Source organism: Schistocerca nitens, chromosome 4 (genome assembly GCF_023898315.1).
Source record: "Schistocerca nitens isolate TAMUIC-IGC-003100 chromosome 4, iqSchNite1.1, whole genome shotgun sequence".
In the NCBI taxonomy this organism is placed as follows: Eukaryota; Metazoa; Arthropoda; class Insecta; order Orthoptera; family Acrididae; genus Schistocerca; species Schistocerca nitens.
The window spans coordinates 973,013,704-973,033,531 of NC_064617.1; the positions used below are offsets into that span (position 1 = coordinate 973,013,704).

Below are 19,828 nucleotides of genomic sequence, written 5' to 3' on the forward strand. Positions count from 1 at the left end.
TGTTTTTAATCTTTACTGCACCAGGCCGGCCAGAGTGGCCCAGCCGTTCTAGGCGCCACAGTCTGGAACCGCACGACCGCTTCGGTCGCAGGTTCGAATCCTGCCTCTGGCATGGATGAGTGTGATGTCCTTAGGTTAGTTAGGTTTATGTAGTTCTAAGTTCAAGGGGACTGATTACCTCAGAAGGTAAGTCCCATAGCACTCAGAGCCATTTGAAAAATTTTTACTCCACCTTTAAAACAAATTGCTACTGCTGAAACGCATTCTGATTTTGTTTTATGCCATGTAAATATACATTTCTGAAAAAAAAGGGTGCCAACTTCACAGTAAGTGAAAAGATTTTCTCCTTAAATTGCAATATCTCGTAAACTATTAGCTGCACAAAAAAATTTTACTGGGATTTTCGATAGAACTCTTGGAGCTCTATTCAGAACTGTGCTCAGAACTGTCGTACTTATTTACATTTTGCGGAAATTGACAAAGAATGTTTTCGATACGAAAATTTTTTCGAGTATTGTTTTTTTCGCTAAATTCTGCAGAACTATTGAAATTTTGTACAAAGAAGTCTAGAACTATGGCTTATCTATCAAGAACTCTGAAAAAATATAGATTTCTGTAAAAAAGGGTGCCAGCTTCACAGTGGGACTTCTTATAGAGTTCTTATTTATGTTGCAATTTCCTCTTAAACTATTACCTGCACAAAAAAAAGACTACCAGGATTTTCGATAGAACTCTTCACGTGGTGTCCAGAACTGTCATCAGAACTGCTGTACGAATATATTTATATTTTCTGTAGAGAAAGTGTGTCCCACATTAAATCAATTTATCTCATAAACTATTACAGCCATCGAAAAATGTTATTGGGATTTTCGATAGAGCTCTTGGGGTTCTGTTCAGAACTGTCCTCAGAACTGTTGTACGAGTTTAATTTTTGCGAAAATTGACAATGTATGTTTTCGATACGAAAATGTTTTCGAATATTGTCGTTTTCTTCGCTAAATTCTGCAGAACTATTGAAATTTTGTACAAAGAACTCTAGAACTATGGCATATCTGTCAAGAAGTCTGAAAAAAATATACATTTCTGAAAAAAAGGGTGCCAACTTCACAGTAAGTGAAAAGATTTTCTCCTTAAATTGCAATTATCTCGTAAACTATTAGCTGCACAAAAAAATGTTACTGGGATTTTCGATAGAACTCTTGGAGCTCTATTCAGAACTGTGCTCAGAACTGTCGTACTTATTTACATTTTGCGGAAATTGACAAAGAATGTTTTCGATACGAAAATTTTTTCGAGTATTGTTGTTTTTTTCGCTAAATTCTGCAGAACTATTGAAATTTTGTACAAAGAACTCTAGAACTATGGCATATCTGTCAATAACTCTGAAAAAAATATACATTTCTGAAAAAAAGGGTGCCAACTTCACAGTAAGTGAAAAGATTTTCTCCTTAAATTGCAATTATGTCGGAAACTATTAGCTGCACAAAAAAATGTTACTGGGATTTTCGATAGAACTCTTGGAGCTCTATTCAGAACTGTGCTCAGAACTGTCGTACTTATTTACATTTTGCGGAAATTGACAAAGAATGTTTTCGATACGAAAATGTTTTCGAGTATTGTTGTTTTTTTCGCTAAATTCTGCAGAACTATTGAAATTTTGTACAAAGAACTCTAGAACTAGGGCTTATCTATCAAGAACTCTGAAAAAAATATAGATTTCTGTAAAAAAGGGTGCCAGCTTCACAGTGGGAGCTCTTATAGAGTTCTTAATTATGTTGCAATTTCCGCTTAAACTATTACCTGCACAAAAAAAGGCTACCAGGATTTTCGATAGAACTCTTCACGTGGTGTCCAGAACTGTCATCAGAACTGCTGTACGAATATATTTATATTTTCTGTAGAGAAAGTGTGTCCCACATTAAATCAATTTATCTCATAAACTATTATAGCCATCGAAAAATGTTATTGGGATTTTCGATAGAGCTCTTGGGGTTCTGTTCAGAACTGTCCTCAGAACTGTTGTACGAGTTTAATTTTTGCGAAAATTGACAATGTATGTTTTCGATACGAAAATGTTTTCGAATATTGTCGTTTTCTTCGCTAAATTCTGCAGAACTATTGAAATTTTGTACAAAGAACTCTAGAACTATGGCATATCTGTCAAGAAGTCTGAAAAAAATATACATTTCTGAAAAAAAGGGTGCCAACTTCACAGTAAGTGAAAAGATTTTCTCCTTAAATTGCAATTATCTTGTAAACTATTAGCTGCACAAAAAAATGTTACTGGGATTTTCGATAGAACTCTTCGAGCTCTATTCAGAACTGTGCTCAGAACTGTCGTACTTATTTACATTTTGCGGAAATTGACAAAGAATGTTTTCGATACGAAATTTTTTTCGAGTATTGTGTTTTTTTCGCTAAATTCTGCAGAACTATTGAAATTTTGTACAAAGAACTCTAGAACTATTTCATATCTATCAAGAACTCTGAAAAAAATATAGATTTCTGAAAAAAAGGGTGCTAACTTCACACGACTGCTACCGTGTGGTTTCCTACGAGCAGTGGCGCGCTAAACCTGTCAAGAGGCCCGGGCCGGCAAAACAAATCGAGGCTCCCCTTGCTGCCCCCTCTCACCCTCCTCTCCACACAGGAGTTCTCCGAGGGTTTCAAACGCAAACGGAAGGAAGTCCCACATTGCTTATCATCTTCATTCTGTGTCGTTATATTTTGATTTGATCCATTATAAATGGTTTCTGAAAGCCTGCGACTGTAGATACAATAGGTTTGTTTATAAATAAATAAATCTTCTGCTACCAGTCACGATTTTTCTTTATTTTACTATTCGCACGACGCGTTTCGAGAAATAATTCTCATTTTCAAGTGCGTTTTTTGATGTGTGTTAAGCCATTTCTTTTGATGTTGTCAGTGTGTGTGAGTCTGCTTCATTTTGTTGACTTTTTACTGTAATACATAAGAAACGCGATTTTTAGTTGGGTATCAATTCTTTCTGTGAGGTTAGTGGCTAAAGTTTGAGAACAATTTGTACTTACAGTTTTCTAATGGTCCATTTGTGTAGAGTCTCACACACACTTAACATCACACACAACTTGTACACTTTACACATCGAAAATATCTTATATAAACAAAACAGTTACAGAGATTTTCTTACAGGTAGTTTACAGAGATAACATTATAGGTCTTCCACAGATTATGATATGCTTTTGTACAGAGGTTATTTATCTTAACAGTTTGATTTTACAATTGTGCTTATTTATATGTTTTCCTACTTTTATTTAAGTATATTATCGAAACATCTGAAGAAATTCACTTTCAAGTTTTTCATTTAATATTTTATCTTCATATTTTCTGTAATGTGAATATATCTCCAGTTCTTCAAGCAAATCCATTTTATGTCCTTTATTTAGTCAGTGGAGTACTTTGACATTTTGCTCTATTTTTCCAAATGGGTGTCCTTTATTATGTATGTGTGTTGCTATTGCTGATGTAGTGTGTTTGTTGTGTGTGTATGCTCTAATGTGCTCTGTGTACCTGGTGTTAATATTTCGGCCTGTTTGTCCTACGTAGAACTTGGAGCATTACTGGCATGCTACCTTGTATATTCCAGAGTCTGAATATGGATCATGATTACACTTTATATTATGTATTAGTTTTTGGTGTAGTTTATTGGATGCAGAAAACCCAATTTTTACTCTGTGATTTTTGAAAATATTTGCAATCTTCTGTGATACATTGACTATGTATGGAATGCTAGATATATATTTCTTTTTCTCTTTTTCTTCTGTGGTGCAGTTTGTACCTGGGTTTCTCTTCACTTTGTCTAAGGTAGTGTCAACCATGGAAGCATTGTAACCATCGGCAACTGCAATCTTCTTCGCTGTGTTTATTTCTTGTTGCATATTTTCTTTTCTTGGTTCAATGGTATTTTAGTTGCCCTATGCAGCATTGACCTGTATGCTGCCTGTTTATGGATATTTGGGTGACATGAGGTTGCAGGGATTGTGGTGTCAGTCATTGTGTTTTTCCTATAAATTTTGAATGTGCATGTGTTGTTGTGTCTTGTAATATTTAGATCCAGAAAGTTGATACTTTTATTTTGCTCATGTTCCACTGTAAATTTGATTTTCTCATTTAGATTATTGAAATGATTAAGAATGTCTGTGATGTCTTTGGTATCTCCTTTCACTAACAGTAGTGTGTCATCTACGTATCTCCTATAAAATTCTATTTTCTTTAGGCAAGGTTCTTGGCTGTCAAATAATTTTTGTTCTAAGTGATTTATGTATATGTGAGCTATGGTACCGGATATACATGATCCCATTGCTAGGCCATCTGGTTGCCTATAAATGTTGTCATGCTTCGATGTGTAAAGTGTACAAGTTGTGTGTGATGTTAAGTGTGTGTGAGACTCTACACAAATGGACCATTAGAAAACTGTAAGTACAAATTGTTCTCAAACTTTAGCCACTAACCTCACAGAAAGAATTGATACCCAACTAAAAATCGCGTTTCTTATGTATTACAGTAAAAAGTCAACAAAATGAAGCAGACTCACACACACTGACAACATCAAAAGAAATGGCTTAACACACATAAAAAAACGCACTTGAAAATGAGAATTATTTCTCGAAACGCGTCGTGCGAATAGTAAAATAAAGAAAAATCGTGACTGGTAGCAGAAGATTTATTTATTTATTTATAAACAAACCTACTGTGTCGTTATAATTTACGAGGTATAACGTTATTCTGCGCAACACTGAAAGTGACTGCTCTCGTAATCTCGTTGCTATTATTTCATAGCTATGTTGCCCCTTATACGACGGAAATCATTACATGATTTCTGTTGTTCGAATCTATTGTTTATGTATCGCAACTAAGTCGGCATAGAGGGAGCGGGATGTGTAAAAATGAATCCCTATTTCCCAAACCAAGAGGAACGTCACTGTCTACATAAAACTTCGTTCAGTGCATGGTGGAGGGTACTTTACTTACGGATTTCAACAAAAACCACAGTGTTGCTCCGATCTTGATGAAATTTTGTACATTTGATCTTCAAAACAAGGGGAATCCCACCGTCTACGCGAAATTTCATACGGTGTATGGCGGAGGGTACCTTACAACAGAATTACACACCGTTTGACTGATCACCTTGGGAGCTGGCGCTTGTATGTATGTTTTCGTGGTGAAGGCATTTATACAAGCCAACATATGCTGGATGGCGGAGGGTTGGCCTACCTTTAAATAAATTCAACATCGTTTCGTCAATCAGCATGAAAGTTGGCAGATATACGTATTTCTTCATAGATGGGGAAAGAGGAGATGGTATGACGGAGGCGGAGGAGGAGATAAACGGAGAGAGGAGAACGTGATGGCGGCGGGGAGGGGGCAGGAGGTGCATCCAGAGAAGTGAGAGAAGCAGATTAAAAGAGACAGGGAGCAGCAGGTAAACAGAGAAAGGGGGAAGGTGGTGAATGACTAATGGAACACTGTAATAAATACATAAATTAGTTGTGTTATTGTGAATTTGATGCACTATTAGAAAAAGCAGAGGAGGAGGTGGACAGGGACGGGAAGATGGATGGAGAAGGAGAGAGGATGGAGAGGAGGAGGAAGTGTTATGAGAGGGGGGGGGGCAGATGGAGGAGATGGAAAGAGAGATAGACGAGATAGACGAGATAGGACTAAATGGACAAGAGAGATGAGGGAAGAGGGGATGAACTGACATAAAACTGGGATGAATAAATATCCGGGCAACGCCGGGTCTACAGTTAGTAATTAGATAAAGATTTACGCGACAGTGGGCGTGTTCATCTGAAAGAAATTACAGAATATTTTCCTATGGTTAGATGCGGTGTATAAAGTCTCGATAACTATAATGTTGTTCTTGATGTCTACAGATGATAAAATTCGTTACTTAATATAGATGACTCCACCAAAGTTCATCTATTTGGAATTTCATCTTTATAAAATCAACTACATAATAATCGGCTGAAAAATGCTCCTGTTGGAGCACAATAAAGGCAAATATGATCGTGTTTAAAAGACTCTGACAGAAAAGTGGGCAACCAGCTGTCCGAGTCCTCATTCCGCCTTCTTCACCAAAAATTCTGGATGCTTCACAGGACGAGTGACCAGAAATTTACCAAGTAAAATTTCACTTTTGTTGAGTTAAAAATTCAGTAAATACCAGATTTTGTATTAGAACTTTAGAAATACCGTTAAAAGCGTACTTTTGTGAATGAGATACGCCAAATACAACTAATTAATTTCGTATGACATATGTGACCAAACTCCAGAATCGGTAAGCTAACTTTGCAAAATTATTGATGCTGGTAAAATGTGTGCTGTATTTACACATACCGTTTTGAAACAACAATATTTTTAAGGCCCACAGCAAATCCCAGAATTTTTCACACAGAACATCACGGGAAATTTTTTATCATCCAACTTTTCGAATCTGTAGACCCCCCTCTGTGGTGACGCTCGTGTTTCCGACTACAAATAAATATCGTAACCGTGAACTTTCCAACTGACATGAAAATAAGAACATCCCTTCACATTTTATCCAGGCTTAGGACTGGCTATGCACGTAGTACAAAGGTATGTTTGAATTTTTCATTTTTTATTTTATTTATTTTTTGTTATTTTTGTTGTTGGTATTTATTTTTGTTGTTTTTGTTATTGTTTATTTTTTGTTGATTTTGTTGTTATTGTTGTTGTTCAACATTACAGGAGCAAACTGATAACTCTTTTTTTATCAATCGTAATTTATCTCCAGAGTCTTCATACGTTTTCAGAATGTCTTTTAATCTTTTGTCAAGATCTATGTACCTTTTCTTTCTTTTTTGAAGAGGTAGGCCAATGGAATCTTTTTTAATTTCAAAAACAGCTTTTGAATCATAAAGTACACATTTGGATGTTTCTGATTTATTGAGGAGTTCAGTTTTCTATGCCAACCTTCGACAGTCGTTCTGTGTCGTTGGTTAAAAACATTCCACATTTCAATAGGTATATTAGGATTTTCCATCCACTGATCAACCATATAGTCTACAAATGCTGTGATCTTCTCTCCGCTGGGCATTTGTTCCATTATTAAAACCCACGTTTCATCGACAGTGTTAAGTGGAAGATGTGCCACTGCAGCACACACGCGAAAAAACAATCGGACTTCCTCCCTATCCCTGTAGTCTTCCATTAATCCCAGTTGCTGTATCTTCTTCCACAGAAGAAAATCGCAACAAATAAACTAAGCATGCGCCATCAACGACAGTACTACCAAAATAAACAAAAATATAACTAATTTGCGGATAATAATTGACGTAACCTCGTAGAATTTGATACTGATTCCATAGGGTCCTGGGGCTTCGTTCAATTTTAACAGTTTCAGCTGTTTCTGAACGCCAGTGACCGGGTGCTTATAATTTAGGTACGCACAGCTTTTTTTTCCACAGACGCCCACTGTGAGCTGTAATTATCATACGGCAGCAAAACTCGGTAGATATACTAATGCGTCACTGCGGAACCTACTTTCGCTGAAAAAAATGTTTGTTACATTTGTGGCCCATCAGGTGTGACGGTGTGAAACCCAGGCTGTAATTTGACAAGCCGTCAGCCCATGCGCTGTTATTGAAACTATTTTATGTGAACATCAGAAAGCCGGCCGAAGTGGCCGTGCGGTTAAAGGCGCTGTAGTCTGGAGCCGCAAGACCGCTACGGTCGCAGGTTCGAATCCTGCCTCGGGCATGGATGTTTGTGATGTCCTTAGGTTAGTTAGGTTTAACTAGTTCTAACTTCTAGGGGACTAATGACCTCAGCAGTTGAGTCCCATAGTGCTCAGAGCCATTTTTGAACATCAGAAATTATAGTGCTGCCTTGAGAAAGGATTGCCGACTGAAAGGTCTGCGAAGTGGCCTGCTGTCATTAAATGGTTTAAAGAAGATGACAATGAAACTCGAAAACACTGGTGAGCTTTTTGTGGCTCCAGGAGCAGGAAGGCGCCCCACCACTGTGGATGTTATTGACGAGGTTGCTGTTGCTGGAACTGTCCATGCAGCACGTGCTACTGCTCGTGCAGCGTCACGACAATTGACCATCTCATGGTCAACAGTACGGAAAGCTTTGTGGTCTAAAAGAATTTGAAGCCATTTTGACTATTTTTCGACTGTGACTGTCTCAAGAAATATGTAAAGTTTTTTTTTTTTTTTTTTAAATTACCGCTACCAGTCACAAACTGTGTCAACTATTGTATTACTTATTTATTTAGCGACATGTTTCGAGGTAATGTCTCATCTTCAGCCTAAATGGCATTACAAAAACAATTTTACAATAAGGCCATACTGATGTTACATAATCTTTTCGTAAATGCTGTGGTCCTCCTGTGGAAGAAGAGAAAACTTAGTAAGACGTGATGGGCTGGGGAGAGCGACGGAAATGGAGGCGCCCCAGCGCCTCACAACGAGACTGCCACGCCAGAAGAAAAATGTGAGTGACCGTTACAAAACATTTTCCTGCAAACATCAGTCCAGCTTGCAAAGTAACAGCACCCCTTACTAAGTTTTCTCTTCTTCCACAGGATAACCATAGCATTTACGAAAAGACTATGTAACATCAGTATGGCCTTATTGTAAAGTTGTTTTTGTAATGCCATTTAGCCTGAAGATGAGGTATAAGTAATACAATAGTTTGTGACTGGTAGCGGTAATTTAAAAAAACCTTTACTTTGTGGTCTATTTTACATTGGTGTCCGTACAGGATCCAGACGGTGCAGCAACTGGGAATTAATGATCTGCAGCAACGTTCTGAAATTGCGCCTTGGTTGCTGGGATGGATCGAAGATGAGGACATGTGGCTTGGCAACCTTCTACGGAGTGACGAGGCACATTTTACACTACAGGGTTCAGCGAATAGACAGAACGGCCATATTTGGGGTACTGTTAACCCGCGCGTTGTGCACAAAGATCCTTTCCACTCGCCGTATGTGACTGTGTGGCGTGGATTCACAAGGACCTTTATTCTCGGTTCATTCTTCTGTGAAAAGAATACACCCAGAGGGCCTTTCAAGTATAATGGGACGTCTGCACGTTACCGAGATGTCCTTGTACAGCACGTTATTCCTGCTTTGAGAGGGCGCAACTGTGTGGAAAGCACTGTTTTCGTGCAAGACAGGGCAACACCACATGCCGCTCGCTCAGTGGAATGTCTATTTAACCCATCTTTCCACGAACGTGTTATTTCCAGAGGTTTTCCAGATGCACGGCCTGCAGGATCGCCTGACCTGGTTCTATGTGACTTTTGACGATGGGGGTATCTAAAACAACGCATTTGTTCGGGTCTCGTTCGGTCTTTATCTGATCTGAAGGCCAATGTAAGGGAACACATTGCTCAAATTTCACCGAAATTGCTACGAGCGACAGTTGTTCACTTTGTTTTACGGGTACAGTGTCTCGTCAGCGTCCCCAGGCTCAAAAAAATGACTCTCAGCACTATGTGACTTAACATCTGAGGTCATCAGTTCCCTAGACTTAGAACTACTTAAACGTAACTAAGTTAAGGACATCACACATGTCCATGCCCGAGGCAGGATTCGAACCTGCGACCATAGCAGCAGCGCAGTTCCGGACTGAAGAGTCTAGGACCGCTCGGCCACAGCAGCCGGCCCCCAAAGCTCATTTTGAACAAACTGTATAAGCAGGCTCTCTCACTTGTTTGACCTTTTCTGCCCACGTCTCATTCCTAATCAGTTACGTACGGGAACATTTCTGTAAAATATTTCTGTACGTATATATGAAGACAGTAACTGTTCTCGAAAGAACAGAATACTGTTGACGACCGTGCAGCTTTTCCCTCGAATAAATGATGACTAACTGAAACCCTCAGGGTTTCAGTTAGTCATCATTTATTTCTGTACGTCGTTTTTTTTTTGTACTGACAGCGACAGATTTGCACCTGGTAGCCAAAATTGGAATTAATTTTTTAAGCGTAAATCGGATTGGCTTTAACGCATTAGAATATTTACCATCTTTCGCTGCCAAAGGAAAATTTCTGCCCACTCTGGACTTCTGCAGTAGCTACACATTAATTATAACCTCCCAGAATTTCGCTCATCTTTGACCGCCACAAGAAGTAAACTGGGTCAGTTCTCCTGTGTTTTCCTTTGTAAAGGAACATTTAAACAGAGAATTAAGCATTTCTGCTTTTCCTTTCCTACCCTCTATTTCAGTTCCTATCTCGTCCGTGAATGACTGGACACTTAACTTCAGTGCCACTAACAGCCTTTACATATTACCAGAATTTCTTTAGGTTTTGCGTAATATCTTTCCACAGTGTTCTCCTACGGTAGTCATTGAAGGCCAGTAACTGTCATTCATGATTTAAACACTGTCTCGCTACGTCCCGGACGTCCTGTGGTTAAGTGGTGGTGGTGGTTAGTGTTTAACGTCCCGTCGACAACGAGGTCATTAGAGACGGAGCGCAAGCTCGGGTGAGGGAAGGATGGGGAAGGAAATCGGCCGTGCCCTTTCAAAGGAACCATCCCGGCATTTGCCTGAAACGATTTAGGGAAATCACGGAAAACCTAAATCAGGATGGCTGGAGGCGGGATTGAACCGTCGTCCTCCCGAATGCGAGTCCAGTGTGCTAACCACTGCGCCACCTCGCTCGGTCCTGTGTTTAAGTGCTGAAGCATTTACAACCAAGGGCCAGAGTTTGAAGCACCCTTAAAACGCTCACCTCGTACTAGGTACAGAAAGCTAGTTAAAACCTGAAGTTGACACCAATGAAATTTTGTGAGAAAATTTTAATCTACACCAGAAGGATGGGCACTGGTATCTAGTTTTAGCAGTAACAGAAGCTATGAAACGATCACAACCGTTTCATAGCTTCTGTTACTGCTAATAACTAGACACCAGTGTCCACGGACTTTAATTTGTATCTGGCCACGGTGGCCGAGCGGCTCTAGGCGCCTCAGTCCGGAACCGCGCGACTGCTACGGTCGCAGGTTCGAATCCTGCCTCGTGCATGCATGTGTGTGATGTCCTTAGGTTAGTAAGGTTTAATTAGTTCTAAGTTCTAGGGGACTGATGAAAAAAATGGTTCAAATGGCTCTGAGCACTATGCGACTTAACATCTTAGGTCATCAGTCGCCTAGAACTTAGAACTAATTAAACCTAACTAACCTAAGGACATCACACACATCCATGCCCGAGGCAGGATTCGAACCTACGACCGTAGCGGTCACGCGGTTCCAGACTGAAGCGCCTAAAACCGCACGGCCACACCTGCAGGCAATGGACTGATGACCTCAGATGTTAAGTCGCATAGTGCTCAGAGCCATTTGAACCATCTTTTTTTTTTTTTAATTTGTACGCTAAAGCACTGAAGATGATCATTATGTGATCGAAAATCGATTTGGCAGTTAATAAATCATCACAATTACGGCCAACGCTGACCTTCCTTCTAATTTTAGCATTAACAGATCTAATGAATGCGCCAGACACTTGTTGTGTTACATAGGCGTTGCCGACCGCAGCGCCGTATTCTGGCTGTTTACATGTCTCTATACCAGCTTCTTTGGCGCTTCAGTGTACGAGGTGTGGCTAGAAAAAAACCGGACTAGTACTGGTGAAACAATAAAACGAATGCAATAAGGCTGAAAGTCGCGTGGCCTGTCACGTGACTCTCGCTCCGCCTACTGCTCGAGTTTCATCTGCCTCCTGCACTCAGTCTGCCCGTGGCGTCTGTTTTAAGTAGTTGACGTTTTGTCTGTGCGTCGGAAAATGTTGAGTGTACAGAAAGAACAGCGTGTTAACATCAAATTTTGTTTCAAACTAGAAAATCTGCAAGTGAAACGTTTGTAATGTTACAACAAGTGTACGGCGATGATTGTTTATCGCGAACACAAGTGTTTGAGTGGTTTAAACGATTTAAAGATGGCCGCGAAGACACCAGTGATGACACTCGCACTGGCAGACCATTGTCAGCAAAAACTGATGCAAACATTGAAAAAATCGGTAAATCGGTAATCCTTGTCAACTCCTGTTAACTCAGACACTGCTCTGATTGTTAAATGGCGATCTTGTCGAAGAAGTTTACCGATTTTTTCAATGTTTGCATCAGTTTTTGCCGACAATGGTCTGCCAGTGCGAGTGTCATCACTGGTATCTTCGCGGCCATCTTTAAATCGTTTAAACCACTCAAACACTTGTGTTCGCGATAAACAATCATCGCCGTACACTTGTTGTAACATTACAAACGTTTCACTTGCAGATTTTCTAGTTTGAAACAAAATTTGATGTTAACACGCTGTTCTTTCTGTACACTCAACATTTTCCGACGCACAGACAAAACGTCAACTACTTAAAACAGACGCCACGGGCAGACTGAGTGCAGGAGGCAGATGAAACTCGAGCAGTAGGCGGAGCGAGAGTCACGTGACAGGCCACGCGACTTTCAGCCTTATTGCATTCGTTTTATTGTTTCACCACTACTAGTCCGGTTTTTTTCTAGCCACACCTCGTATTATTGTGTGTGACTAGATGTACTATAAATGTCATGTATTTGTTGTTTTAGTGTGTGTCAGAGACGTTAAATGCTTCTTGCACGAATTGAAACATAACAGAATAAGAAAATTGTATAGTTTGAAAAATTGGTTGATAAAGTTGCTAACTCCATCCAGCTCCACATGTCGTGGACGAACCTGAGTGAAACTAATCTGTCGTGTTGCAGCTGGCCGGCGCGGCGGTGTTCGCCGTGGGCGTGTGGACGCTGGTGGACAAGCAGACGTACATCTCGCTGCTCAGCTCCGCCACGTACGTGGTCGCCGCCTGGGTGCTGGTCGTCGCCGGAGCCGTAACCCTCGCGGTCGCCTTCCTCGGCTGCTGCGGGGTGTGGCGCGAGAACCGCTGCCTCCTGCTCATCGTGAGTAGTAGAGACCCAATCATGTACTGCCAACTGGCGCTTCCTCGTCTCGTTGCGAACGGGCGCGGTGGTGCCGTAGGTAACGCTCTGCACTCGGTTCAGGAGGAGGTGTTTTCAAACCTGTGTCGTGTCATTCCATTCCAGATTACTCGTGATGTTCGTAAGTCACAAATGCTGGAGTGGTTCCTTTCAGCACAGGCGGTTATTTGTCACAATCTTGTCGAATCCGTAGTTCATCTCACTCTACTACACTACTGGCCATTAAAATTGCTACACCAAGAAGAACTCGAGATGATAAACGGGTATTCATTGGACAAATACATTATACTAGGACTGACACGTGATTACATTTCCACGCAATTTCGGTGCATAGATCCTGAGAAATCAGTACCCAGAACAACCACCTCTGGTCGTAATAACGGCCTTGATACGCCTCGGCATTGAGTCAAACAGAGCTTGGATGGCGTGTACAGGTACAGCTGCCCATGCAGCTACAACATGATATCACAGTTCATCAAGAGTAGTGACTGGCGTATTGTCACGGGCCAGTTGCTCGGCCACCATTGACCAGACGTTTACAGTTGGTGAGAGATCTGCAGAATGAGCTGACCAGGGCAGCAGTCGAACATTTACTGTATCCAGAAAGGCCCGTACAGGACCTGCAACATGCGGTCGTGCATTATCCTGCTGAAATGTAGGGTTTCGTAGGGATCGAATGAACGGTAGAGCCACGGGTCGTAACACATCTGAAATGTAACGTCCACTGTTGAAAGTGCCGTCAGTGCGAACAAGAGGTGAAAGAGACGTGTAACCAATCACACCCCATACCATCACGCCGGGTGATACGCCAGTATGGCGATGACCAATACACGCTTCCAATGAGCGTTCATAGCGATGTCGCCAAACACGGATGCGACCATCATGATGCTGTAAACAGAACCTGGACTCATCCGAAAAAATTACGTTTTGCCTTTCCTGCACCCAGGTTCGTCGTTGAGTACACCATCGCAGGCGCTCCTGTCTGTGATGCAGCGTCAAGGGTAACCGCAGCCATGGTCTCCGAGCTGATAGTCCGTGCTGCTGCAAACGTCGTCGAACTGTTCGTGCAGATGGTTGTTGTCTTGAAAAAGTCCCCATCTGCTGGCTCAGGGATCGAGACGTGGCTGCACGAATCGTTACAGCGATGCGGATAACATGCCTGTCATCTCGACTGCTAGTGATACGAGGCCGTTGGGATCGAGCACGGCGTTCCGTATTACCCTCCTGAACCCACTGATTCCATATTCTGCTAACAGTCATTGGATCCCGACCAACGCGAGCAGCAATGTCGCGATACGATAAACCTCAATGGCGATAGGCTACATTGCGACCTTTATCAAAGTCGGAATCTTGATGGTACGCATTTCTCCTCCTTACACGAGGCATCACGTTTCCCAGGCAACGCCGGTCAATTGCTGTTTGTGTATGAGAAATCGGTTGGAAACTTTCCTCATGTCAGCACTTTGTAGGTGTCGCCACCGGCGCCAACCTTGTGTGAATGCTCTGAAAAGCTAATCATTTGCATATCACAGTATCTCCTTCCTGTCGGTTACATTTCGCGTCTGTAGCACGTCGTCTTCGTGGTGTAGCAATTTTAATGGCCAGTAGTGTACTAATAGGGATGTGGTTAGCAAAGGAAAGATTTTGTTGCAAACCAAGTAATGTATTTTTTACCTTAATAATGTGACATCCAGTTCAGACACGAATATCAATCATCATTGACATCGAGTACAAAGGTAAATATAATCATGAATAATTTTCCATCTCCAAGTAGTATACTTTCAAATCGTTAGGCAACGCTAACACTCCAGACCTCTACCCTCCATTAATGCTAACTTCCCACATTTAACATCCATCACTGCTTGCTGTTCACCTCTAACTGCCCAACAATACTTCCACCACTTCTGGCGACTAACTTCCAACTGCCCGATACCACTGGCTATTAACTTCCAACAACGAGTCCGACCAGCCACAGAGTCTCTTGCAAAGAAAGCGCAGTCAGAGATCCAATGCAGAGCGCTACACAGCGCTGCCAACGCAGAAGCAGCCCACTTAACAATTTCTTGTCTTGTTACATTCTTGTCTTCTTACATGAGCTCAGTGACAATGTGTTTGCTCTCAGACCGGCTCCAAGATATGAGGATAGGGCCAGAAATCACGCACTGTGAATAATCTGTCACCGTCTGGTATCCAGGTTTAGATTTTCCGTGATTTCCCTAACTCACTCCAGGCAATTGCCGGGACGGTTCCTTTGAAAGGGCTCGGTCGATTTACTTCCCCATCCTTGAAACAGTCCGAGCTGAAGCTCTGTCTCAAATGGGACAGACTCGTAAAACACGACAGGCGGCCAACTGTAGCGGAACTAACTTCAGACTTTAACGCTGGACAGAGTACAAGTGTGTCTGAACACACAGTGCACCCAACACTCCTAATAATGGGCCTCCGCAGCCGACGACCCTTATTTTTCCCTTTTTCTTCAACTTTATCGGTAAAACTGGTAACCTTGGAATCTTCCCAAAAAAGTAAAGCTCTGGGATAGTGTTGGAAAACTACAAAATTCGAAACAATAAGACAAAATCATACACTATAATTTCACAGAAACAATCTGGTTTATTTCTACGTTAACATATCTTTAAAACGAAGACAATATTTTTGAAATATGTGGTAAGTTCCTACGGTACCAAACTGCTGAGATCATCGATCCGCCAGCCGCTATGGCCGAGCGGTTCTAGGCGCTTCAGTCCGGAACCGCGCTGCTGCTACTGTCGCAGGTTCGAATCCTGCCTCGGGCGTGGGTGTGTGTGATGTCCTTAGGTTAATTAGGTTTAAGTAGTTGTAAGTCTAGGGGACTGATGACCTCACATGTTAAGTACCATAGTGCTTAGAGCCATTTGAACCATCATATCGGTCCCTAGACTTACACACTACGTAATCCAACATAACGAACTTACGCTAAGGACAACACACACACACCAATGCCCGAGGAAGGATTAGAACCTCTGAAGGGGAGAGCCGCGCGAGCCGTCGCAAGGCATCAAAGACCGCGCGGTGTAGACAATTTCCTAAAACTTGAACTGTGCTGTAATTGTTCTCCTACACAAGAGAGCAGATAGACACGAAACAGGAAATGTGTAGATCATGAACCGCCTCTCCACAATGTACGTGCAAGATGCAATGTACACCGATCATCCGGAGCATAATGACCACCGACTTACTATCGATATAAACCCGTCCAGGCGATAGCAGCGCCACCTGGGAAGGAATGACTGCTGGTCAGACACACGCTCGTGCATGTAGTATCAGTGAGCGTGCTGTCCTTGTGTAGAAAGGCGAAGGCGTGCAATCTATCTGAGTTTGACAGAGGGCAGATTGTGGTGGCCGGAGGCTCGGCACGAGCATTTCAGAAACTGCACGACTTGTACAGTGTTCGAGGAGCGCTGTGGTGAGTGTCTTCAACACGTGGCGAAACCAAAGTGAAACCACGTTCAGACGTGGTGGTGTTGGGCGGCCACCTCTCTTTACGGATATCGGACGGCCCAACCGGGGCAGGCTGGTAAAACAGGACAGGCGACAAACTGTGGCGGAACAAACATCAGGCTTACTGCTGGACAGAGTACAAGTGCGTCTGAACACACAGTGCACCAAACTCTCTTACAGGGTGTTTCAAAAATGACCGGTATATTTGAAACGGCAATACAAACTAAACGAGCAGCGATAGAAATACACCGTTTGTTGCAATATGCTTGGGACAACAGTACATTTTCAGGCAGACAAACTTTCGAAATTACAGTAGTTACATTTGTCAACAACAGATGGCGCTGCGGTCTGGGAAACTCTATAGTACGGTATTTTCCACATATCCACCATGCGTAGCAATAATATGGCGTAGTCTCTGAATGAAATTACCCGAAACCTTTGACAACGTGTCTGGCGGAATGGCTTCACATGCAGATGAGATGTACTGCTTCAGCTGTTCAATTGTTTCTGGATTCTGGCGGTACACCTGGTCTTTCAAGTGTCCCCACAGAAAGAAGTCACAGGGGTTCATGTCTGGCGAATAGGGAGGCCAATCCACGCCGCCTCCTGTATGTTTCGGATAGCCCAAAGCAATCACACGATCATCGAAATATTCATTCAGGAAATTAAAGACGTCGGCCGTGCGATGTGGCCGGGCACCATCTTGCATAAACCACGAGGTGTTCGCAGTTTGTACCGCCACAAATTCACGAAGAATGTCCAGATAGCGTGATGCAGTAATCGTTTCGGATCTAAAAATAGGCCAATGATTCCTTTGGAAGAAATGGCGGCCCAGACCAGTACTTTTTGAGGATGCAGGGACGATGGGACTGCAACATGGGGCTTTTCGGTTCCCCATATGCGCCAGTTCTGTTTATTGACGAAGCCGTCCAGGTAAAAATAAGCTTCGTCAGTAAACCAAATGCTGCCCACATGCATATCGCCGTCATCAATCCTGTGCACTATATCGTTAGCGAATGTCTCTCGTGCAGCAATGGTAGCGGCGCTGAGGGGTTGCCGCGTTTGAATTTTGTATGGATAGAGGTGTAAACTCTGGCGCATGAGACGATACGTGGACGTTGGCGTCATTTGGACCGCAGCTGCAACACGCCGAACGGAAACCCGAGGCCGCTGTCGGATCACCTGCTGCACTAGCTGCGCGCTGCCCTCTGTGGTTGCCGTACGCGGTCGCCCTACCTTTCCAGGACGTTCATCTGTCACGTTCCCAGTCCGTTGAAATTTGTCAAACAGATCCTTTATTGTATCGCTTTTCGGTCCTTTGGTTACATTAAACCTCCTTCGAAAACTTCGTCTTGTTGCAACAACACTGTGTTCTAGGCGGTGGAATTCCAACACCAGAAAAATCCTCTGTTCTAAGGAATAAACCATGTTGTCCACAGCACACTTGCACGTTGTGAACAGCACACGCTTACAGCAGAAAGACGACGTACAGAATGGCGCACCCACAGACTGCGTTGTCTTCTATATCTTTCACGTCACTTGCAGCGCCATCTGTTGTTGAAAATTGTAACTACTGTAATTTCGAAAGTTTGTCCGCCTGAAAATGTACTGTTGTCCCAAGCATATTGCAACAAACGGCGTATTTCTATCGCTGCTCGTTTAGTTTTTATTGCCGTTTCAAATATACCGGTCATTTTTGAAACACCCTGTAAATACGACCTCAGCAGCCGACGACCCATGCACGTGCCAATGTTAAACCGCGACACCGGCTACTACGACTGAAGTGGTCATGTGACCTTCGCCACTGGGCGTTGGCGACGTGGCGAGGTGTTGCATGGTCTGATGACTCCCAATACCTTCTTCATCGTGCCGGTGGGAGGGTGCGAATTCGTCGTCTTCCAGAGAAAATCTCCTTGAAACCTATACTGTGGCAACTGGTGATGGCTCCATTATGCTCTGGGCAACAATCACGTGGGCGTACATGGGTGCAGTGGAGCTCGTTCAAAACACCACGACGGCTAAGGAGTATCGTACACTGGTTTGCAGAGCACGTACGTCCCTTCATGACTGCCGTGGCATTTTTCATCAAGACAATGCGTTATGTTACAAGGCCAGGTGTGTGACGGAGTGGTTCAAAGAACATAGAGGCGAGTTGCAATTGATGTCTCCGGCCCCCAACTCGCCAGATCTGAATGCGATCGAACACATCTGGGACGTGATTGAACGTGGCGTCAGAGCTCATCTCCCCCACCCCCACCTCCGGAATTTGCGGGAGTTAGGTGACTTGTGTGTTCAGTGATTTACGAAGGCCTCCTTGCTTCCATGCCACGAAGCGTCGACACTGTTACCAGTGCCAAAGGTGAACATAACGGCTATTAGGTTGTTGTTGTTGTTGTGCTCTTCAGTCCTGAGACTGGTTTGATGCAGCTCTCCATGCTACTCTATTCTGTCCAAGCTTCTTCATCTCCCAGTACCTACTGCAACCTACATCCTTCTCAATCTGCTTAGTATATTCATCTCTTGGTCTCCCTCTACGATTTTTACCCTCCACGTTGCCCTCCAATGCTAAATTTGTGATCCCTTGATGCGTCAGAACATGTCCTACCACCCGATCCCTTCTTATTGTCCAGTTGTGCCACAAACTCCTCTTCTCCCCAATTCTATTCAATACTTCCTCATTAGTTATGTGATCTCCCCATCTAATCTTCACCATTCTTCTGTAGCACCACATTTCGAAAGCTTCTATTCTCTTCTTGTCCAAACTACTCATCGTCCATGGCTACACTCCATACAAATACTTTCAGAAACGACTTCCTGATAACTAAACCTATACTCGATGTTAACAAATTTCTCTTCTTCAGAAACGCTTTCCTTGCCATTGCCAGTCTACATTTTATATCCTCTCTACTTCGACCATCATCAGTTATTTTACTCCCCAAATAGCAAAACTCCTTGCTACTTTAAGTGTGTCATTTCCTAATCTAATCCCCTCAGCATCACCCGATTTAATTTGACTACATTCCATTATCCTCGTTTTGCTTTTGTTGATGTTCATCTTCTATCCTCCTTTCAAGACACTGTCCATTCCGTTCAACTGCTCTTCCAAGTCCTTTGCTGTCTCTGACAGAATTACAATGTCATCGGCGAACCTCAAAGTTTTTATTTCTTCTCCACGGATTTTAATACCTACTCCGAATTTTTCTTTTGTTTCCTTTACTGCTTGCTCAATATACAGATTGAATAACATTGGGGAGAGGCTACAAGCCTGTCTCACTCCCTTCCCAACCATTGCTTCCCTTTCATGTCCCTCGAGTCTTATAACTGCCATCTGGTTTCTGTACAAATTGTAAATAGCCTTTCGCTCCCTGTATTTTACCCC

At 42.6% G+C, this 19,828-nt stretch overlaps 1 protein-coding gene across 2 annotated transcripts in view; it reads left to right on the forward strand.

Moving 5' to 3' along the window:
- The window catches only part of LOC126253664 (CD151 antigen-like), a 681,749-nt gene that overhangs the window by 629,196 nt on the left and 32,725 nt on the right, over nt 1-19,828 (forward strand). For both annotated transcript variants that reach the window (XM_049955182.1, XM_049955183.1), the window contains exon 3: nt 12,742-12,933. In XM_049955182.1, the coding sequence (XP_049811139.1) occupies nt 12,742-12,933 (192 nt within the window). The remainder of the gene's footprint in view (nt 1-12,741; nt 12,934-19,828) is intronic.